Below are 24925 nucleotides of genomic sequence, written 5' to 3'. Positions count from 1 at the left end.
AGCAGCTTCCAGAGAAAATCAAAGTGAGAGAAACACCAAAGAGCAGCAGAATAATACTGTGTGTGTGTGTGTGTGTGTGTGTGTGTGTGTGTGTGTGTGTGTGTGTGTGTGTGTGTGTGTGTGTGTGTGTGTGTGTGTGTGTGTGTGTGGGGGGGCGTGAGCTGGTTTCTGCTGCTGGACTGATTACAGTTTTAGGTGATTACTGTCCTGCTCTGGCGGCCATGTTGGAGGTCCTCTGATGAGGGAACTGACATGTTTCACTGTCATTATCAACTCTCTCTAACCTCATCTCCACCTGGTATTACAGGGTGTCCGTGCGGTCTTAAAGGTCCAGTGTGTAGGATTTAGTGGCGTCTAGCGGTGAAGCTGCAGATTGCAATTCCTTTAATACACCATCCTACTGAACCTTTTTAAATGTGTTTTTGGGAAACATTAACACACTACAAAGCAAAAAGGACGTGGAACCGATACTGATTATCCCTCATATACTGCGTCTAATCTTAAAAAGGACTTTTTCATAAAAGTCATAAAATTCATAAATTGTACGTGTTGAAAGCTGCAGAAACCCTGTATTAATATGTGATCTGTATCTGAAAGCGTTAATGACGCATTACTGCATTTACACCTGGCATTAATGAGCGTTGTCATTACCTCACTCCTGACCACACTGTGATTGGATCTCAGAATGCAAACTAGGGTTTGCTGATTGTTTTTGGGCAGAATGAGTCCAAACTGTCCAAGTCTGACCTGATCTTTAAAAGCCATCCAGGCTCAGATCATATGCTCATACCAGACGGAAACAGGCTCTGTCTCTCAGTTTTTCCTCTGACTTTTTTCAAATCTTTGTCTCTCTCTATTCCATTCACACATGTGCTCGTTCGCCCTCTCTCATTCTCTCAGCCAGCTCTAGAAGTGTGATCTCATCCCGTCCGACTGCTGACACATTCCTCTGCTTTCAGCCTTTTATTCCCTCACTCTTTTGTCGTGTGTGTGTGTGTGTGTGTGTGTGTGTGTGTGTGTGTGTATGTCTGTCACATGTCGGTGTCAGAGTGTGTGTCTGTGTGTGTGGCTGAATGGTTTTATCTCATCCAGCTTAAGACCTGGATAGAGTCCTGTGTGTGTGTGTGTGTGTGTGTGTGTGTGTGTGTATTTTTGAGAGCAACCTGCAAGAGTCTTCAAATAACAGCTTCAGTCTATAATCTGGAGAACTTTTTTTCATAGTCAACATTCAGCTTTCACTCATTATTTATTACAGTGTGTCTGTTTCTCCACATAATAAAGACCAGTGAAAATCAGACTTCCAAAGAATGAAATCAGTGCAATATTGAGTATTGATCCCCTGGTATCTCAAACAACACTGATCAGTTTGTGAAGGAAACTGGCAGTGTTGCATAGTAATGTGGTTAGACAGCATTTTATCAAATTCAAATCATTTCAAATTAAGTTTCTCTTTAATGTTGCCAGTAAGTAAAGAGTAAAATAAATACAACTCAAGCTGCAGACAGATAAAATTAAGAAGCTGCTACCTGAATGTTTGGAAGGCTAACAAATAGAGTTTTGTGAGTTTTATTATGTTTCTGTCCAGTTTGAATGAAGTGTGTTTTAGGATCTGGTCAGTGCTCATTTGTGTTGGTCTACGATGCTGGTGCTCTTGTGTGACATCTAGTGGTTCTGCAAGTTGCATACAGCATCTTTAAGAACAAACATTTTTAACTTTGTTACAAGGAACCATTATTCTCATCTCATAATTATATGGTAATGTGGGGCAAAACCCCCACCTCTCCAAACTTCCAGAACCAGTTTTCAGCCACATTCGGATCCCATTAGACCCAAATGTCCAACACATCAGAACAGCGTAGTGTTTGTTTATATGGCTCTTAAGTTTATAATAACCGATGATCAAAACAAGATACACACAACTTTATTGTAACTTGAAGTCGCCACCAACACCAATGCAGTTAAATCAGATTTCAGATCTTGACTGTGGAGTTTGTTAATCATCTTTCTAAGAGAAGCTTTTATTTTGTAACATCTGGTACAGACTCTTTTTTCGACTCCTCTGATTGATCCGTGTTCTGGGCGTGTCGGTGCATCATGTGTTCGTTCTGATGAGGCAGCTGTGGATTGTGTTTCCGGGCTCTGCATCACTGTTTGTCCTCTGATGGAAGGACAGAGCAGAGCTTAGTCACCTCTGCTCAGAGAGCTGCACGCTGCTGCAGCCGCACGTTGGCTCACAGCACAATGTCACCTACAGAGAGGAGATCTGATACAAAAAAACATGTAAAGTTATCTGATTGAGAACATCTGCTGCTGTATAAAGCAGCCCGAATGTTTAGATGTGGTGCAGAAAGTGTATTAGAACAGCTGTGGTCAACTGCAGAGATGAGTTATTGTATGATAGCTGCAGTAAACAGGGAGGGTGAATCCTGAAGTGAAGCTTTCTGAGCTTATTATGAATCATACCATAAAGCTTTCATAGAGTTGTTTTGTAATCTAAAGCTAAAGCTGGTTTAGCTTCTAATCTTTTTAAAGGATAATTCTGTTTATCTACCATTTTGCTCTTATTTCCATAGTTTTGTACATTATTCCTCTCAGTAATGATAACACTGTACTGGAACAGATTAGACAAACTCATTTGAAAGAGAAAATAAAGCCAGACAGTAAAATTATGACTCAACCCGTCTGTTTTAGACCCCGGTCACAGTTCACAGACCCACTTCCACTGTGTTCACACAGTTCTCCTGTACAATGAGGGATTGTTAATATAACTTCAGGTGAGCTCACTTTCAGTTCGAACTCTAAATAAAGTGGTTTAGATCCTCTGGTTTGTTTCCCGCCTGTCTAAGTGTCTGACTGCTCATGTTTCTGACCCGTCACACACAGGCTCTTCTACCATTAGTGGCGAACAGTTTCACAGGCTGGCACCACGTTTTGATTTTTTCATGTGCTCATGATCTAGACGATTTTAGATCGACATTGTGATCTAAGGCAGTGGTTCCCAACCTGGGGGTCTTGACCCCCAGTAGGGGTCGCCAAAGCTTCATGGGGTGGTCACAAGTCATTCTTGATTTTTAAGGCATTCTAGCAAACAAAACAATATATACACAGAAGGCCTAAATTTCAAATTTTGTTTTTTTTTTTTTATTATTTTTTAACAAAAAAAGGGGGAGGTGTGGGCAGCAATAAACAGAATTTGTCAAAAGAAGCCTATAAGTCTGTATGTTTTACAAATGATAAAAAAAAAATTGTAGCTAAATGCTTACCTTTTCTCTTCATTGTAATAGTAGCAGTTCTAGCAGATGTTAATATTCAGGCCAATTGTACAGATGTTTTAGTTGCAGTTCAAACAGATGTTATATTCAGGCCCAGATGTTTTAGTTGAGTCAAACTTTTCTTCACAGTTTTCTTTGTTTTTCCCCTCACATAGAAAGTAGGCATTCTACCTAAATATTGTCTCTTGCCTACTCAAGTCTGTGTCAGAATACATCTGCCAGCGCAGTTAGCAGTGTTATTATTCCAGTGGGTTGGTAGTTACAGTACATTTCAGTCACAGGCATCAGCAATATACCCTCCTACCTGCTTCTGCTGACCTTTGACCCTTGTGGTTAGGTGTGGACATGTCCTCTATATAAAGATTGAATTAAAAACATAGCAGCCTGTTGGCAGAGGGACAACTGGATTACAGATAATTATCAATAATGTAACCACAAGCTGAGTCTAGTTTATTCAGAGAGGATGTTAGTGGAAAATGTTTATCACAAAGAGCTTTAGAGGAAGCGCTGTGCTTTTTCTGAGCGTAAGAGAAGGCTGAGTGAAAACAATTACATTTGGTGTGTGATTCTAAACGATTAACAACAGCGAACTAAACGGAAACGTGGAAGGAAAACTCACAGAGGGCCGTCTTTTCTGGAGTTCAAAGACGAGCAAACAAACGCTTCAAGAAGAGCAGGACTCTGTGTGTGTGTTTACGCTCTTGGTTCACCGGCCCATTGATTTATCAGTGTAACCATGGCAACCTCTAAATGCATTAGCAGTTAACCTTCTGAGGTAACCTAATTAAGCAGAGCAGAGACGCTGACTGTCCTGCAGACCTTTATAACGCTGTCAGAGATTTGTTGGGAATATTTTACAGTACGCTCTCTGCTCTTAAAGAGAATCAGCACTTTCCTGACTTTCACCAACCAAAGTCATTGATAAAATTAAGCAAAGGAGACACAACAGGACTTAACTTTCCTTGGAGTTGTGTTTTCCATTCAGCTGTCAGTACTTTTACTGCAGTGAAGGTTTTGAACATGAACAGCAGAGGTCGGTGCGATGTGGGCGTGGAGTGTGTAGCCTGCTGCTTCATCTCTCGCTATAATTACACAGGAAGAGCGTGAACTGAGCGGACTCCTTTGTCTCTTTGTGATTCGCTCACAGATGCTTTTCATGTGTCAGTTTGTCTTTCTCATAACAAAGCTGATGCAGGAAGATAATAACACGTCTGCCTGTGCTCTGTCTTTCCAACAATCGCTGTCAGAACACAGAGGATTCAACAGGAAGGAAAAAAACGCTCTAGCTCCAGCTGAAGTCTGGAAATTGTTTAATCTAATGGTTGAAGTGTCAAAAGGTCATGGTAACCTGGGACTGATTCTGAAGGTGTCTTGGTTCTGAGCCTGTGTTTGAGCCTTTGGTACAGTTGATACTGATTATTAGCAATTAATCAGCGCTCTTAGACTGTGTTTTTGGTGAATGTCTTTATTCTCCACGAGAAACTAAAGCTGGAAACTCTGCAGAGATGAGATGAACAGACCAGAACCCTGCTGAAGATGAACGCAGCCTGTGCTATTCCAAATGAACTCAGAGGAGAATTGTTTTTAGGGTAAAAATGTGCTGATGGCCAACATCTGCACTGCGACACAACGACAGCAGGGACAGATCCAGCATCTGTCCTGTTGTTTAGTTCCTGTTGTTTAGTTCCTGTCCCTCTGTCCCTCAGACCTGTGCTAAGACTTTGCCTCCGGCTGTGGACGCCAGCGTTTTGAGCTCCAGCCTGCTGGCGTTTGATGCTGTTTAAATTTGATGGTGTCGGGTCAGATAACTGCTCCTGCCCTACATGGCTCTGTGTGGCCTACATAACACTGCAGAGAGGAGGGTGTGATGGATGACTTCCTCATCCAACACACCCTCACATGTCCTAAATATACATATACACCTGTGTGTTTTCTTCAAAGAACACTCCAGTGAAGGTTGAATTGACCTTGGACAGAAGTGTGTGTTATACGGTGGTTCGGTTGGTCAAAATCTGGCTACGCTGTAACAGATGAACAGGAGAGGGGGAGGCTCAAATACTGCAGCGTTGCCGCCTGAGTCCCCCCAACTTTAGGGTCACCAACGGGCTCATCTGTATTTGACGACTTTGGAGAGAGACTGTGGTCAACCTGGTTATCCATTTATTGTAGTGTTGATGGTTTGATCCCCGGCTCCTCTGGCCAACATGTCAGTGTGTCCTTGAGCAATACTCAAATTTCAAACTGCTCCATATATACATGGAAAAAATATAAGCCACAAAAGTGTCAAAATCAGTGTAGTTCAGTAAGAATATAAAGTAAAAATTCTGAGGTGTCTGTTACCCAGAAAGCCTCTGTGGTGAGGCTGACACATATTGGTATTTCTCTGGCCTATGCCGATATTTAGAGAGCAGGGCTGCCGATGGCAATACATAGTGGTGATATCAAAAGAAAGAAAAATCATGTAATTCTATAATAATTCTATGCTTTTCTATTTGAAATTCAGGCATATGTTTATAGCAGGATGTGGGAGAGTTATAGTTCAGGGGATGAAACCAACTTTTTAACCACCTTGCTAAAACTCCAAACTCACAAAGGGAAGCGGTAACATCATTCCACAGCAGCTACATTGAGCTAGCTGTCTGCAGACATTTTTTGCTTATCTGACTCTTATCAGACATTGGTCGAGTCAAAAAAGGGTAATTTATCACAAGTCACAGAGCAGCCTGATCATTCAGGGAAAGAAGTCGAGGCCACACATTAAAGGAAAAGAGCCAGACACAGACACACGCAAAGTAAGAGTGTGAGCTCGCCTGCAGATGATGAGAAGATTTTCTGTTAAATGACCCGAGAAGACACAGAAAGGCATCAATCAGTGATCTTTATGAATATAAAAACCTTTTTAAATCCACACAAACCAGCTGAGCTGTTTTCTTTATTCGTGAAAATGTGACACTTCAGAAGCTCACAAAGTACAGTGTACAGTTGATGGAGAGTTCAGGGTGAGAGTGGTGGCACTGTGCAGGCAGCTCGGTCTGCGTGGGAGTTTGAACACCGCTCGGGACTCTGCTGGGTTGCCATGGTGTCACCATGGTGAACAATTGACGCTTGAATGGCAATATTGTCAAACCCGCTAAAAATACAGTGAATTGAAGACGAGACGTTTCATCCATCTGTTTTTCCATCTGTACATCAGACAGAACAGCACCTCTGCTGCAGAGCTAGATTCAGCTCTTTATGTAATAGTTTGAATTATCATGTCATTGGACTTCGTTTAAGACAAGTGGCATTTGTCTTTGTTTTTTTTCTCCTTGATTTCAGATGGAACTCTTGTACTTTTTACTCGAATACTTTTATCTGATGGCTGAAGTTTTGGTAACTTTAAAAAGACCCATTTTAGGTCTCTTTGACATCTGTATTTCAGGTTGTTGGTCCATCAATGGCTTTTATTTCTGGTATGTTTCAGTAGTCTTCACGTTTTCATCCAAATGCAGCACAAAGATCATCCAAATTTTCAGAAAATTGTCAAAAGAAAATGCAACTTTATGCGCATTTTCTTCCCCTTTGTTTTCCATTTTAGGTTTTGCTTCATCAAGATAAGCAATAGGTAAAACCCTCTAGATAAAGAAAATACCTTTTTGCAATATTTCAAGTTTTGAAATTGAAAGATGCGCATAATCGAAACGCACAAGTGTGGATCGAAACCCACATACTGACTTGTTTCAGAGGAACTAAGCATGAGGTCACATGGCCTGGCAGGTAATTCAGTCACTGGACCGTTACAGTGACTTTCATCCTGCATCATCAGCATTACACGAACCTAAACGGTCATCAGATCAAAGGATCAAAATTCCAGTGAGTGGCAGCAGGTTCATGCTGCACGTTGCTGAACGCGATGTGTTTATTTATGTCCTCTGAGGAGCCTGCCAAGAAATAAATGATAATGAAATTTCATAGGGTAGACTTCAACTTTACCTTGTATATTATTAACAAAGTAAGACTAAAAAGAGCTGTCCTGTACTGTAACATTATGAGAAGGGTAGGGATGTACTACAATTTGATCCAATTCACAATATGATTTCATTATGTGTTTTTTAAACAAAATTTTATTTTTGTGAATTAAAAAATAATTTTATTTCTCAGACAAAAATCTAAAAGATGTATTCTTTCTTATATTTTCTCTAATCAAATTAAAGAATCCATTTGTATTTCCGAGGCAGTGTTTTTAAACAGGATGGTGCATCCTCAATTTCTAAGTTATCCGTCTTTGCTCCTTGGTACAGCTACTGACAAACAAGCATAGTCAGAAGCACATGGCACCCTCTGCTGTTTTAAAGAGTATCATTTGAAGTTTTCATTTCACTGATTTGAATCTTCACATATTTGTATCGCAATTTAACTCTTGCGATATATGTGGTTACATTTCTAAGAGGAGCGATAGTTACTGTGTGCTCGCTAGTTCCTTCATGTTTGATTAAGGAACTACTTAAAAAATAGACAGAGTAGGACACAACACACACTGTTTAACTTCTTTTTAAGGCCAACCCAGACAGGTTAGGTGTGAAAGTTAAGTTAGTTCAGATTTTACATTCAAAACAAAAGAAGTTTAAACTTATTGATATCATCTTTGGATATCTCCTTGCAAATCCTTTCCTTCCTCAACTACTATTTATTTTCCCGCTGTTACTTTTTTAGCCTAATGTTATTTCTGTACAGTGTAGAATTCAAGACATAAGAATGTAATTCTTGGTTATTTAGTGCAGAAAAACTCATCTTGATTGTTCATATCTCGGTTTTCTGCTTCAGCATCTCATCAACTCTTCTGTGTAAACTGTCTCTGTGATTTGGCTTCGTTGTCAGTAAAGTTTTTCCGCCTTCTGAAGCTCCAGCCGAGCGTCTTTGTGCCGCTGTCGGCAGCTTGACGAGTGGGCTCAGACACAATGTATGCTGGGACAGGGGTAACCATGGAGATCTGTGGTTTTGACTTGATAATGTCCGTCTTTCACTGTGGGCTCAGAGAGAGAAAAAGAAAAGATGCAACATAATTCACTACAGATAATAATGAAATATTTGTGAGAGGGGGTTTGGGGGAGTTTCCACTCAGACCTGTTAGATAGTGTTACATTTGTGTTACAGTGTGGTCATGTTAGAACAAATACCGTTTTGTATAAATAATCCTGTACCGTCCAGTAATGTCCAGTAATACTGCTGTGTCTTTGTCTCTATGTCTTCTTCTGGTGAGGATGTTTGACTTTTTAACGAGAACCTGTTAGCTTTAGCTTCATTATGTTAGCATGGTATCGTATATGTTGCCATCAAGTGCATATTTATGGACCTTAAAATAGAACTACAACAATTACTCGACTAATGTTTAAAGACATTGTTCACCATTTTCTGACTTTTTATGGATCGAACAACTAATCAATTAATAGAGAAAATGTTTTTTTTTTTGTTTTTTTTTAGTTTTAGCATTAGCTAATGGGAGATAAAAGTTTTAGATAGGGTAGTAAATGTATACAGTTAGCTTAATGCTGATGAAATCTGTTGGTACGGTTGAAAGACAGACAAAATACGCCATTGTCATTTAGAACTGAGAAGCTGCTTTGTTTACTTCGGCTTGAACTTGAAAACTCACAAAACAATCGGGATCTTTGTTGGTAAATCTGCAACTCTTACCATTTTGACCTGTATGTGCAGTTTAGAGGCTTGTCAGGTGTAGCAGCAGTCACCAAATTGGGTCAATTGTTGCCCTATCACTGACTGGTGGTATTCTTACTGATAAAAGGTACCGAATTCCAGCTACCAGTACTGGTATCTGATAAAAGGTACCGAATTCCAGCTACCAGTACTGGTATCTGTACAAATTTGACCAGTACCCAACCCTTGCCAGGAGACGCCTTAAGTCCAAGCTGGGCCAGCATGGCTCCTATCCCTGACTCTCTTCCTCTCCTCTTGGGGGCCACAGCAGTGAGCAAGTCCCACTGATCTGGCTGGGTGGATTGTCTCAATGTCCAATGACTGTAGGCTATTTCTGTCATAGGTAATATGTGTTTCAGCAATAAAGCGTAGAAACTGATTAAAGCAAAAACAGAAGTTTGCAGGAGCGAGTCTACCAGCTGCAGCAATTGAGTGAGCAGCAATCTAAATCTCCTGATCCAGTCGATTTGAACACTTTTGGCTTAGCTTAGCTCTTAAAAATCCAACCCAGTCAGACACCATTCAGAGATGTTTTTAGCAATAAAGCCAAACAGAATAAAACAAAAATGTATGAAAAATGTTTGACGGCGCTACCGCTGCTGCATATACATGCGCTGCCGTTGCCATGGCGAATCATCTTGCACCTAATGGCATTTGTCATAGAGAAAGAGACGCTAGAGAGAGCATTGATAAGAGTTGATTGTAGTGGAGGATGATGGGAGGTGAGAGAGGTGGGAGGAGGATGTGGGCGAGAGACAGGAGAGAGAAAAGATCATGTGACGGTGTAAAGATGCTCTATGAAATGAAACATGAACTCTCCAGTCCACAAATCCTAAAATATTATATGGCTGCAACTATTATTTTCATTATTACTTATCTCCAGATTACTTTCTCCATCAATCGTTTTATCAATGTAATGTTGGAAAATAGCTCAGTGTGACTGATTCAAACTAAACAATATTCTGTTTACTGTCATAAATGACAAACAAAATCAGCAAATCATCACATATGACAGTTACTCCCATGTAATTATTCATCAACTAATTAATCGTTTTAGCTCTAAAGTGTTATATTTTAAACGGTCCTGAGTGACACTTTCTCTCCACTCTTCTTTTATGTCTCCATCCATCATCCTGTCGTCGCTCTCTCTCTATTTCCGTCCTTCCTGTTTTCAACCAGCATCATTACTGTCTCTCTTCCCTTATCTCTCTATTCTGTCTCCCTCTTGCTATAAATACCCCTCCTGAGGAGTCACACTTCTTCTGGCTGTACCACACACAGACACAGTAACCAGTCATTTGTCCCCCTCGTTCCTGCTCTCCTGTCCCTTTTCTCTGCATGGTCACTCGCCCTTCGTACCGTCTGTACATGACATCATACTTTCAGGTCGAGTGTCGCTTCAGTCTGTCTGCGGGCATTTGCAGACTTTAACTGTACTGCAGAAAGTTAATCAGCTGTAGATTAAAAGCTTAATCAATATTTTATACCAGAGGTTTTTAAAGTCTGACACTCTCTCACACTGTGGGCCTCCCCTCCCCATCACCACCCCCACTCCACAACCAAAATGGAGTATTTGGTCCCCAGGTTTTTACCGTGTATATGAATGAATTCCTGGAATATAGAGATATATTGATGAAATATAACATAGACATAAAGCAACATAAAGTTAGTATTGTAATGCTGTCATTGAGTCAGTGAAGTGGCTCTGAGCTTTTAACGGTATTGGTTAACATTCAGTTTTAAATGTTCTCCATTTAAAGTATGCTGAATTAGCTATTAGCAACTCCTGCTTGCAGTGTGCCCATGGATGTACAGACGACTGGATTACTTTGATTCTGAACAAAGCTTAAAAACTAGAAATACTGAAAATAATTGATCAATCAATGTGTTTCAACAGATTATTCAACAGTAAGAGTGTCACTGAGAGAGTCGCTCATCTCTCTGTCCCGCCATGACACACTTTCTAAAAACTCTGGGTGTGTTGTCATGACTCCATGGTTGGTGTGTGTGTCCATGTGTCTGTGTGCTTTATAGCTTCTGAATGAGTGCACATTGTGTTAGCTCCACTCCAGCAACAAACACACACACACACACACACACACACACACACAGTCAGGGTCTCAGTGGCTGCATATTTTTAGCGTAGCAACACAAGCAGCTTCAGCCTGACTGGTTGTTGAGCTGCAAGTGGGTGGCAGGCAGCACACACACACACACACACAACACACACACACACACACACACACACACACACACACACACACACACACACACTATCAGTGTGTAACTCTGCGTTTTTTTCAGAGGAACAGAGTTTGGGCACTGCAGACCCTCCTCAGAGACAGAAATAATCTCATTGGTGGAGTTAAACGTCAGTGGGCGGAGCCAGAGAATACACTGTGATGTGATGCAGAATAAGTGCCGAACCACAGAGTTTGAATGTTGCTGTGGGAACGGACAGTAGCAGCCAATCAGTGAATAGATCTGAGCCTCGGTTGTTGTCAGACTGGACGTAAAGTTTTCTACATTCCATTCACCCTAAACTAATCAATTCTGCAACTAAATATTTCATAGTTGATTAGTTTGCTGATTTATTTTTTTTCTAATCATTGATTCGTTGTTTGGTTGTCCATCACAGTTCCCCAGAGCCTAAGATCATGTTACCAAATGTCTTGTTTTCCCTGACCAACCGTCCAAGAAACGCTCTTCATTTTCCCAAAAGGTTGATTTTTTTTTTTGTGTGTTCATACCACTAAATTAGTTGAAATGTTTAGTTGATTATGTTGAAGAACTGAAATGCCCCTTCATCGAAACCAAGCCGTCATGTTTGTTTTACACAACCTTCCTGCAGTTATTGTGTTCACTGTTCATTGTACAGTTTATATTATAGTATACAAGTTTACATTTGCACGAGTAGTCAACCATTTATCCACTACTTTTAGCATTTTCACCATTTAATAACTCACATGTTCAGCCATTTTCCAATTACTTGTTATCTACAGAGCCCCCTGCTTTCTTGTGTGCTATGTAGTGTTCAAGTGTTGCATCTGACTAGTTGAATATTTGTTTATGGGAAGATGGAATAGCAGAATGAAACCGTCCCTGCGCTGTTGTTGAAGGGTTATTTATTTGAGGTTGACAGCAGCTTCTTAAAACCTTGCTGATGGAATTGATGACATGTTTAAGACAACAGAAAAAACATCTTGAGGCTGAGATGTGACCTGACCGCTGCAGCCATCTGTCTGTCTGTCTGTCTGGTGTTTTTGTGCAGAGTCATTGTGCCATTTGCTGACTGCAGGATCCAAACAGACTCATCATGCTGAGTCGTGCTGCTGACTCGCTGCTTGTTTACCTGCTCTTTTTGGTCGGCCTCCTTCAGGGACAGCGAACACACCGGCAGCAGTTTAAAAAAGAAGTCAATAAAAAGTGCGTCACACTTTTCAGTGACAGCTACTCTTAAACTGCTGCGGGAAAAAACTAATCTAACTGCACTGTTAAAACCCGATCAAAAATTGGCTTCGATTTAATTTTCTTTAATTTTACTAACCCAACATATTTGTGTTTGACTATTCAATTCACCCCTGGTGTCGTCATCTTACGGCAGCTTCACAAAATGCAGAGAGCAGATATTAGCAGTAATTAAAGCACTTTAAGAGTAGCTGCGTCTGGATTTTTACTTCATTATGGTTAGTTTTGTAGGTACACAATATTGTTTCATTTATTTTTTATTATTTGTCTATTTTCATATACAATACAAAATTTTCCACACCTAGTTTTCATTTTTAATGAAGTTTTATTTAACTATAACAGCCTTGATCTGGACAATTGTCACCCCAGACCACTTGTGCCTGGCATTGCCACTGTATCAGAAAACCTTTTAAACTTCATATTGAACTGAAGGTTTCCACCTGCTGGATGTTTCCTCAAACACAGTTCATGCTTCACCTGCTGTCTCCTCTACGGCTCTCTCTATGACTGCAGTGTGTGTGATCAGATATTTTCATTTCTGTATTTAATAAGTAAAATTAATGAATTGATAGTTCAATATCTAGGCTAATAATTAATTATTTAGGGGATTTTATCACATAACAACACATGACATTCTATTTAATGTCTGAGGAAGAACTCTGTGTGTGTGTGTGTGTGTGTGTGTGTGTGTGTGTGTGTGTGTGTGTGTGTGTGTGTGTGTGTGTGTGTGTGTGTGTGTGTGTGTGTGTGTGTGTGTGTGTGTGTCTCTTAGATCATGCAGTACTGTGTTGTTACCAGGGTGAGGCACAGTTCTCTCAGTTTAGAGATGAACTGCAGATCAGGAAGAGGCTATCACAGCCTGCAGCCAATCAAAGAGCAGAGTTATGGTCAAATGACATTGACAGCCGTGCAGGGCAGGCTGCTGCTGCTCTCTGGCACTTTCTCAGAATCAGGTTTATTGGCAGGTAGGTTTTTACACATACGAGGAATTTGTCTTGTTCCAATGGTGCATAAAATATACAGTCACACAAAAATCACACAAGGATAAAGTACTTACATCATTTTGCTCCAGTTTCCCCTTCTAACAGCTCAGTGTTTCAATCAGTGACACGGTGAACTGCTGTTGATTTACCATAAACTGCACTGTGAAATAATAACACTGCTGCAGGTGGAGCCAGTTAGAACTATGGATGTTTGGTGACGCACATATTAACACATTTTAAAATCCTTCCTGGCAGAAACATAATATATATGATTTAAGCAGCAACATTAAAGGACTCAGTGGCAATGTAGAAACATAAGAGATTAAATTACTGAACAGATAATTGCATTTAAATGAGTTTCTTATTAAATATATTGAATGTTTATGTATTGTTTATAAGATCCCCATTAACCGTCATTATTACTGACTGATGGAGAGGTGATTGTGTTGCTGGTGTAAACAGAAGTATTGATTAGAACTGACACAGATGACTGAAAAACTTGCATCTGAGTGTGTTTTTGTTTTTGAATATGTGAAGGTGGCATGTTGATGTCGAAATAACGTATAAAACACCAATATTAGCAAAAAGAAACCTCAAGCAAATCAGTGTTTGATGTTTCCTTCTCTTGTTGAACGTGGTTTCCATTTGCACAACGTTAGTATAGAATCGTCCATTATGTTGCACCTTCAGTCACTAACTCTGCCCCCTCTTTGTTTTAATCTCTTCAGGTTGTGGACGAGCTTTTCGGCCTGCCAGTCAGAGCCGGTCTGAGGGTGTGTGTTTGAGAGTCCCGTCGCCTACGGCAGCAGGAAGCAGGTGGAAGGACTCGGAGGCAGCAGAGGCGGCGGAGGGGGCGGAGTCGCGGCGAGGTCAAGATGACGTCGGTAGCGGCGGAGTTCGAACACATGGAGATCCAGCAGCAGTACAACGATGGCGTCAACAACCGCTGGGACGCCGACGACTGGGACAACGAGAACAGCTCGGCTCGCCTGTTCGAGCGCTCACGCATCAAAGCCCTCGCAGGTAAGAGGACGGACGGATGCAAGATTGAACGGATGAATGGATGACACATCGTTTCAGTTCTGACAGCTTGTAGTGATTCTTCAGAACTCGCTGACACTGATCTTGAGCTTTGAGAAGGCCGAACTGATTCTGTTTGTTGTCCCGGTCTTTGTACGTGGTTGAGCAAAAGGAATATATCCAAAAAGTTTCTGACTAATCAGACTAATAGAAGCAGGAAACAATATAAAATAATATACTCAATTCTGATTTGCTGGCAGGCATCCTTTATTTTCTAGTAACCAGACAGTATAACCGAATACCTATCACATAGCTCTTTATTTACAGTTCTACTATAAATGTTCCAGTATGCAAGTATACCACTATCAAACTATGGGAAAGAACAGCAAAGAACAGATCAATCAAATGAAATGATCAAATCTGTGCTATCAGAAGAAGGGCTGTGTATTGGCAAGAATTTGGCCAATTTTTGTTTAATTAATCTAAGTTTTAATTAGAAGAGATATTCAGGTTTAGTTTGAGTGTTAGAATGTGTTTTGGGTACTTCCTCAGCTTTGAACTCAGCTTTAAGCAGAAGAGTGCTCATGTTTTCTTTATTTTGGGCTCAAATAACCAAAGTGCCTGGATGACAGGATCATTTTATTTGGATAACACCATGCAAACCTGGATTAGTGGACCATGTTTGAAGAACAGGACCTGGAAGTACATCATTGACGTCACTGTTGTCTGCTGAGGACTTGTGTCTTTGTTTAGCTTCGTCCTGTTTTTGTGTTTACTCAGTGGGAGTCTGAATGGTTTCATAAGCTGTGGGGTCTCAGAGTTTGTGTCAGCACAGAGAACAATGAACCCTCTCAGAGCACAAAGTTGCAACATTAAAATCTCTTTTTTTCCCAGCAGTATGGGGGAGAATGAAAGTGGCAAACTTTGCATTTGACTTTGCTTCCATTTCTGATAGAGAACTTGTTTTTGGGCCTGCTGTAGAACAGTAAATGACTCAACCCACACTGATCCCACTTCCTGCTGACTTTTCCCGCTCAGATCAGCTTCTTCACTCCACAGGATTCCTCAGCCACCACACCTGCTAATAATCAGGAGTTAATGAGGGCTAATGAGGCTCATTAACGAGCTTCAGGCTAGAGGAGTTAAACACCTCTGGCCCCTTTTACGCCTCTCTTTTCAAACCCTTTCATTAGCAACATATCTGCGTCTCTGCTGGTCAAATCACAAATCTGACAGTCTGTCTTTGTTGTCTGCATGTAAATCATTGTTGGTCCTCCTCCAGTCCAGAAGGAGGTGGCGATGCACCTATAGCTGTTTGGTAACTGACATTTAAAAAAAGGAGGAAGAATAATGTCTGCAGCTAATGACATGAAAGAATCATATTTATGAACTACAAGTGTCTTCACGGTTTTAACTCGCTCTCTCACCTACATTCAGTGGTCGAACTGATCAGGGATCAGATAAAACGCCACAGCACCTCAGTGCTCCTTGTATTTGGTCGCGTGTGTAGAAACTATAAAACGTGCATTCTCTCATGATGATGGTGCAGTTGAGTTTGGGCCAATCAAGGGCCAGTATTCTGATAGCAGCGCCAAATGATGAAAATGCATGCATGATTTAACCCTTACAAATGCACGATTAGGTTGATAAAAAGGGAATATGAAGTTTATACATTTTATATTTTCGCACATTAATGCCAGGGATGTGTATTGACAACAACCAGAATGGTGAGATCTGCATTTGTATTTATCCCAGTCCCTGTACCTGTGCTGTAATCTGTACCTTTATTAAGGACTACGGATGCAAATAAGCAGCTTTGCTATAATCCGGCATGTTTACAGAGATGTTTAATTATCGATGTTCATTAATGTGCACTGTCCCTATCCAAAAATATAGCATTTATTGATAATAATAATAATAATAATAATAATAATAATAGCCCTCAGTTTACAACACTACGATCTAGCGGTTGGAGATTTAAACACAAAAATCGATACAATATTTTTCAGTATTCTCTTACACCTTTCTAATTATTGCAAGTTGACACAGACAAACACAACAATGATTTATATTCATTAGTACAGTACAAAAGTCACCTTCTTTTTAGAATATTAATCTTAAATCAATCACCCAGTGATTAGTACCCGTCTCAGAATATTGTCAGCCGAATCAGATTTGGCTGTTCAATACAAAGATTCGACTATTCGTTCCTTTTATCCAGTTCAGTGCCACACTGAACTCCTATATCAGCTGTTAATGTGGTGGAAACAAGGCTACATGGATCTCATGTTTTAGACTACCTTGTGTTTAAGTGCCTCGCTTTGTCATCTGTGGTGTGAGAACATATTTCCACACAGTCAGAGTAAGGAAAAGTTCAGTTATAAATTGCCCAAAACACTACGAAGTGTCTCTCCTGCCAGCCTGCTGCAGCACTCTCAGCCCAGGACTCAATCGCAGTGGACGGCAGTGGACGGCAGTGGACGAGGTTGTACCACCGTCTGCTTCAAAAGTGGTTTAGCTGTCTTCGGAGCAGCTGCTCACTGTCCTCCATTGACCATCACTGTGCTCTGTTTCCATCACAGTTAGCTTTGGGGTTTGTGGTCATTTTGAGAATCTGTTAAGTACACTCTGCCATGCTGTCTAAAAGTCGAGTCGGTGGTCTTCTGGACTGACTCCAAAATTGTCAAGTTTTTGGGGGCAACCCTAACGAATAATCAATAAGTTATTAACTCTATAAAATAAGAACAAATTCACATTGTGCATTAGTATGTCTTCAGATGAAAAGAAAGTTTAAATCAACACTTTTCACATGTTATTTTATGAGACTTAAATAGGTATTTCCCATTTAATTTTAATAATTGAAATTATCTCAAAGGATGCCAATATTCTCATTTCAGTTTGTGTGTGTTACAGTAACTCTATCTCTCTCTCCGCCTGCTGTTTTTACCCTGATGGCCGACTGCTTCAGTAGTGTCCCACTTCACTAAATAATTCACACCAATGTTAAATATGCAGAAGAAAGCTGTGTGTGTGTGTGTGTGTGTGTGTGTGTGTGTGTGTGTGTGTGTGTGTGTGTGTGTGTGTGTGTGTGTGTGTGTGTGTGTGTGTGTGTGTGTGTGTGTGTGTGTGTGTGTGTGTGTGTGTGTGTGTGTGTGTGTGTGTGTGTGTGTGTGTGTGTGTGTTCTGATGGCGTCTCTGTTCAGCTTCAGAGAGAAATGATCATTGGTGTAAAAATAAAACTAGCAAATACTTCTGTCAGAGCTCACATACAGCACATTATTCATATAGAATGTATATATTTATTTATATAAAAGTAATATGTAAGTTTTTCATGTGGGCTGTAAATGTTTACACTCATTGCAAAATATAGTTGACTTATGTTAACAGCAGTCGTTGTGTAACTGCATTCAAGACTGAAAAAATAATACCAAAGATATTAAGAATATTATTACTATCCTGCATGTACCAACAGGAATATATACCTAAATGCATCATGAACATACACTCAGTGGACACTTTATTAGGTACACCTGTACAATCTAATGCAATCCAAAACAACTGCCATAGTCGACCTTCATGATGCTTATAATATCTACAGTAGCCTGAAAGGGACAAACCAAACACTGGCTCTAGATATGGGTGTTACTACAATGTCACCAAAACCTAAACATTATAAACCATGTAAGGACGGAATAAATGGCAGGGTCCAACGAGGTCTCTCTCTCTCTGTCTTTACTCGGGAAGATTTCACTGACAGCCAGGCTTTTTAAAAAATTGTATGTGTTTTCAAATGCAGCCTGCGCAGTGTGGACGTAGTCTGAATGTCCGGTTTGAGCCTTTCTTCGTCTCCTCCTCCTCTTTGCAGCCTCTTCCTGCTCTTGCTGAGCTCAGCAGGCTGGAGGATGTGAGGGGTGATGACATTGAATTAGCGTGCGTGCGTGCGTGCGTGCGTGTGTGCGTGCGTGTCCTTGTCCTCCTTCCTTTGATTGGAAATGGACTCTTTGTTTCTGCTGTAATGAGCTGAATACCACATTACCAAAGTGGTAGTTGTACGACTTGTCGTAGCAACAGTAGTTGTAGTTGAAGTAGTAGCAGTAGTTTTGTCAGTAGTAGTAGGAGAAGTTGAAATGTTTTCATTCAAAGTTCCTGTAAGTAGTAGTAGTAGTAGTAGTAGTAGTAAACCTTCAATGTCTTGAACAATTTTTTCAAATTGTATTATGTTAGGAAAATAGTAAAATTAATGACTAATGTCGAAGAGTGGATGAATCGATTTGCCACTGGTTCTCAAACTGTGCTACGTGCACCAGCGATGGTAAGCGAGCTGCTTTAAGGGGCACGCAGAGGAATATGAAACTGTATTTTAATTTTTTTTAATGAACTAAATGTATTTAAAAACATATACTATCAAAATAATGTAACATTTTAAATGAAAATTCACTGAAATGTGATTTAAAAAAAGTTTGAAAAAACTTTACAGTAATATTTTGTTTCAGTATCAGCCTGCTACATAGTCTCGTTCATGCATGCATGCGTAGCGCACGCATTAATCCATGATTAGTTGCAAGCTAAAATATTTGGAACTATTAACTAACTATTAGGAGGAGAATCAGGAGTACGCCTTTTCCACTAAATTAGCTCTGGTTCTTGAACTGGTTCCATTCAGGATGCCTCCTGCGTGAACTGTACGTAGCTGAACAGGGTCGGCCTACACTACTGTATTTTAACATCGTCATAAAGGTGGTACTAGAAGAGCCTGTGAGGTGGTAGGCTGTGTAAAAAGTTTCAGAAACACTGGATTAGACTGAAGTAAATGAACAACTTTGATAATCGATCAAAAAAGTGACACCAAAAAAGACACCACTTGATAATGATTAGATACTGGACAGGATCATCAGTGATCGGTGTGTTTTAGTCATTCAAACCTTCATCAGCAACGTCTGAAAACTGATGCTGAGACCTGAACATACACTGCGGCACTCTGCCTGTTTGTGTGTCTGTGTCTGCAGTCGAAGCCAAGTGTGTTACGCCTCCATATGATATCCTGGGAAACCGAAAACCGCCGGTCACCATGGAAACGCAGGCAGATCTACTTACAGTGAAGGCAGAGACAGAAGGAGTGTGTGTGAGTGTTTGGCGTGGGTGGGTTTCTTGGTCGCTGTGTGTGTGTTTGGTATATTGACTTTATGACAAATAAAACTGCAGTAGCTCACAGGTAGTCTCAACTGTATCTCTATTTTTCCTGTGTGCATAAAGTTAGATAGTTAGTCTGAATTCCACTCATTTGCACTTTTCCCATAAAGAAGATAAATATAGGAGACATTAAGGGTGACGTCTATCGACCTGTCAGGGCCTTGGCTGTGGCCCTGAGGTGTTTCTGGTAACTTTCTGTCTTCGGAGCAGCTCAGAATAACCCCTGAGAACTCACTGAGTGGGGGAGGCTCTGGGAGCTCTCAATAGAACAAGCTAATGAACCTCAATTATGTTAGTTATCAACCCAAATGTGTCTTTGAATGTCTGATCAGATTTGTAGCCTTGTCAACTCATTATCAGATCAAGTAGTTACTGGTAAATCAAAGTTTTGTCAAGTTTATACTGTAAAACATTAGCATTTGAGAAGTTTGCAGTCTTTGTTTCGTCTGTTAATGAGCTGACTACCAGGTTACCGAAGTATTATCTAGTAGTGCTCCGTTGGAGGAGTCGTAGATTTGTCAGTGGTACTAACAAGTTCAGCTGACATGGTTTCAGTTTAGGCCTTCAAACATTATAATTTGAGAAGTTTGGTTGCACTTAATAATTATTTTCATTGTTAATCGATTAATTGTTTAGGTAATTAAAAAACTGTGAAAAACCTTACTAAGAGTGACATCACCCATTGGTTGGTGGAGTACTGTTTTGAAGTCTCAAGTTTGGTATTATGGCCATCTCCATGTCAGTTTTTTGCAGCCAGCAGTGGTGACGTGCTGTGAGTTGAGCTGCGTTCAGTTTTGACTCATCCGTAGCATAAATAGTAAAAAAAAAATCCTGATTCATATTTGATCAGCACTGCCTAGTTTGACAGTTTGATCTGAGTTTGGTGTGTTGAGCTGGACGGACTCAATGGGACCCTTTACTAAATGAACATCATGCTGTATGGAAGAAGACTGAAACTAGAGACTGAGACCATAAACTCATCAGGAAACTGTTGACTGAGCTCATAACTCAAGGGAGAAGTCGGGTCATTTCTCCAGCAGACTTTCTTTTTGCAACCAAAGGAGCTTCCCCTTGCTGGCCATTACGAATGCAGCTTTAAGACACTGCCCTGTTCACCACCTGCTTCACTTCACAGACCTGGAAGCTATGTTCATTTTATATACTGTCAATGGAAAAACAACAATCACAATTTCCAAGACTCCCATGGTGAAGTCAAAAACTCAAAGGCATTCAATTTACAAAAACTCTAAGTTCTCACGTGTGAGAAGCTGGAACCATCAATTCTGTGGCAAATTAATCTATTATCAAAATAGATAATAAGCCAACAATTTGACTAATTGTTGCAGCTGCAGTAGAACAACATGCTCACATTTCTAAAAGCGAGATTTTAAAAGGGTATCTTCCATACTGAGAGTGTTGGCGCCAGTTTGTGTTGATGGTTCTTGAGGTGAAGCTGCAGGACTCACTGGAAGTCTCTGTGTGGGTTTAAAGAAGCGTACAGGTGGCTTTGCATGTATTTAACTATAGATTGTCTGTATTTGTATAATTAAGTATGGTGTGGAAGTTGTCATGCAGGGAGTTGAGTGTCGGCTGTAAAGGAATAGTTCGGTGTTTTGGGAAATATGTTTATCTGCTGTCCAGAAATAGTTGTGTCACAGTACTTTCTATTGATGTAGAGGAGTTTTGAAAAATCTGGACTGAATCTTTAAAGTGACGACGACTCACTCAGCCGCTCAATAATTAGAACCAGGAACAGTCCAGGTTCCCCACAGAGCGAGCACACACACACACACACACACACACACACACACACACACACACACACACACACAGTGTATGAGTCTCACTTCCTGTTCAGAGGACCAGATGGTGGAATGTTGGGAATGTTGGTGTGCCTGTTTTTTTAATGTTTGTGGTTTTTAAAAACATCACAGAAAGTGAAAGTAAAGAAGAATGGTCTTTATTCTGTCCTCCTGTCTCCTCCTCTCTTCTGTTCTCCTTTCTCTCTTTTCCTTGTATCCTTCTTTTTCTAATTTTTTTTCCCCTTCTGTCGTCTAATGTTCTTTATTAATTATTATTCTTCGGATTCTCCTTTGGTTCACCCTATTGTCCTTTTTTTCTCAGTTAATTTCCTTCTTTCTTCATTCGTTCCTTCCTTGCTTAGATTATTGATCAAATTGTGGGAAGACAGAACAACCTTTAAAAAAATGTACATAATGAACAGCAACTACTTCAATTAAACTAACAATGGAAACTATACGAGACGAGATGAGGAAGTTGGAATTAAAATGAAGTAGAAAAATTGAGCTTGAACTAAAATTATCTTTGAGGGAATGTAATTGGGAGGTAAAGTGTCTCCTCTATCCCCCGTTGTCCAATTATTTCATCTTTTAGTTTCAGATCAGATGTAGAAAAAGCGATTCATTTCTTGCAGTGGACAGGAAAACAGCGCTCACCGTCTTGGAGTCGGACTGTTTTTTCCTCCAACATGGCCGCCGTTGGCCCTGTTGTCTGCTGGTGCTCTGACCTCACAGGAATGTCTTTGTGTGGTCAGGAGGGTGAGGCGGCGTGTCTGTGTGAAATTCGCCACTGCAGCGTCACAAATTTGAACCCTGAACTCACCACCAGTTCTGGACTTCTTGTATCGTTTCGTTGCTGAATGTTTGCAGATGTGACTTCAGATAATGCGATTAGTAACAGGAGTGATATGTTTCAGCTTTTCAGCCAGTAAAACAGTAAACTGGCAGCCTCTCGTCCCCGAGGCATGCACTGTGAGCAGTGTCAGTGGTCTGACTCTGCTCCGGCTGGATGAATGGTGCGTTTGGTTCGTTGACGGGGCCGCCCTGAGGGGCCGAGCCACGAGGATGCCAGATGACGGCAGGAAACACGGCGTGACGCTCAGCATGCCGGCAGGACAGAATGTGTTGTCATGTAAACATTATCAACAGAACATAAAGAACCGCTCTGACTGTTTCCATCAGCTGCAGAAATATTTGGTCCATCTGTTGTCTGTTTGCTGTGGCCTCTGACCTTTGACCTCTGTACTGATGACTGCTTGTAATGGTGGTGATCTAGGAGCTGAAGCTGTTTCCACTTTTAACATCATTTTTAACAAATCAGGATAGACCTATACATGTCAGGTGGTAACGCAGCCTCAGCAGGGTCTAACACTGGCTCTAGATAGGGATGTTCACGTCTTCTGCACGTGTCACGGCAACCATAGATTCTCCTTCATACTTGAAGTGGAGGGTGAAGCGAGGAAGTTGCAATCTGCAATTACACTACTGAATCCTACACACTGGCCCTATTAACTTAAAACATTTTTTACTATATAAGCTATGCCTGACTTATGCTTAAGATATTTCATTGATTACTATTGGGGTGTGACTCTCTCGTGAGGGAATTCAGAATAAATTGGGAAATCATTGTAAGACTGTAGCGAGACCACTTTTTCAAGCCAGTCATGTGAGGAAATTGACAATTATCCTTATAATGAAAATTCACCACAATGACGCACACAGTTTTTTATCACTATATTTGATCAGATCCCTTACTGTATGTTTAAGTCTTAACAATAAAATGACTTCAGAAAAGGAAGTGGCCCTTCACGATATTTCTACTTGTTGTCCGCTTGATCTTTGCTCTCATCCTGTCTGTGAATAATCTACTTCAGTGGATGAGTCTGTGAGTAAAAGTGAAACAGTCTCTGGGTGGAGTTGCCGCCCTTTTAATCAGGAGGTCAAAGATCATGTTTGGGATTTAGGAAGTTAAGGTCATTGACTTGAATTCAGTGTTAACGAAAGCAGGAGAAGTAAAGAGAAGCCTCATGTGTTATGCTTTAGCAGGCTCCGTTTTAAAGCTTATGGTTATCATTATTGGCCAAAGCGTTTATCTGTGCATTTTTCATTTCGTCAAATACTTTGTTTTAGTCTTTTGTCATATGCAGTTATTTGAGGGTCACATGAATATTTGTTCCTTGTATTGTCTTAGTGTCGTTACCTCTGAACTTTCACCTCCTCACTGTTGCTGCTGCGTCTGGTCAGTTATGCAGGAAGTGAAGCTGATTCCCCTCCAATCAGTATTCTCTGTAACATCCTCATCATTCCTCCGCCCTCACCTTCCTCCCAAACCTGTGTGTGTGTGTGTGTGTGTGTGTGTGTGTGTGTGTGTGTGTGTGTGTGTGTGTGTGTGTGTGTGTGTGTGTGTGTGTGTGTGTGTGTGTGTGTGTGTGTGTGTGTGTGTGTGTGTGTGTGTGTGTGTGTGTGTGTGTGTGTGTGTGTTTGATGGACAGCAGGATCAAACAGGAAGTGCTGGCCGGGCTCAGACAGGAAGAACATCTCCACAACAGGGTCTAATATTAGAGCTCAGATATTCTCAGGATGTTTGGACGTCTGCGTGTGAGCGATGAGCTCGGACAAAAAGTCTTGAGCCAAATACACACTCACACACACTCACACACACTCACACACCCCACCCTGTTTCCTTTTTCTTCGTGCTACTCGTCCCCTCTGCACACACAGTATTATTTATTAGCTTTATTGGCATGGAGAAGCTGTGTTGCCTCAGTGTCAAGTTGAATTAGATAAACTCAAATTAATATTTTCACATGATATCTCCTCTATTTTTTATACTTTTATCTGTGAGTTGTCTTTCAGTCTGCTTCCACCATGGAAAATTTACAGGTACATTTTACACACTCAGTTAAAGAAGTTATTCATATTTATTTAGTAAAAACATAAATTATCTTTTACACAAGAAGTCAGGACTCTTTGACTTCACTTGCAGTTTTTAAGCAACATTTCAGTTGTTTAACTATAACTATAGCATCCACAGTTCATTAAACCTGTTCCTGATCATAATATTTATATTTCAGTTTGGCACATGAAGACATTTTGGAGTTTTGCAGCAGTTTTCTGTCAAGTTGAACCAATTTCTTTCCCCTAACCCTAACCCTTAACCTGAAGATAAGAGATTCCCACAAACCTGGAAGAGTAACATCTTACTTTGTATTATATATGGACTTTGTCCTTTTTTTCTGTTAATATGTCCATGAAAGCTAAAAACTTTACAACAGTAAACATACAACATATTCTAACACTGTAATTTTAAAATGTAATTTAATTTCATAAAATTTCGATGGAGGGGGATTATCAAAATTCTGCATAATCTTTACATATCCATAGTTTCTTCTTACTTCTTCAGAACGTTTTATTGTAGAAGCAATCAAAAAACATAAACCTTCCAATTATTCAGTCATTGTATGGTTCTCCTCAGTTTATCTGTGGTAAACAGCTTTTT

General features: G+C 40.4%; 1 protein-coding gene across 5 annotated transcripts in view; it reads left to right on the top strand.

Moving 5' to 3' along the window:
* Window positions 1-24925, top strand: part of LOC127373463 (spectrin beta chain, non-erythrocytic 1) — a 130254-nt gene that overhangs the window by 27383 nt on the left and 77946 nt on the right. For all 5 annotated transcript variants that reach the window (XM_051418026.1, XM_051418007.1, XM_051418016.1 and 2 more), the window contains exon 2: window positions 14146-14440. In XM_051418026.1, coding sequence (XP_051273986.1) covers window positions 14293-14440 — 148 coding nt within the window. In that variant the 5' untranslated portion in view covers window positions 14146-14292. The remainder of the gene's footprint in view (window positions 1-14145; window positions 14441-24925) is intronic.

This window comes from Dicentrarchus labrax, unplaced genomic scaffold (genome assembly GCF_905237075.1).
Source record: "Dicentrarchus labrax unplaced genomic scaffold, dlabrax2021, whole genome shotgun sequence".
Taxonomy (NCBI): Eukaryota; Metazoa; Chordata; class Actinopteri; family Moronidae; genus Dicentrarchus; species Dicentrarchus labrax.
This window is presented reverse-complemented; position numbering and strand designations above follow the sequence as displayed.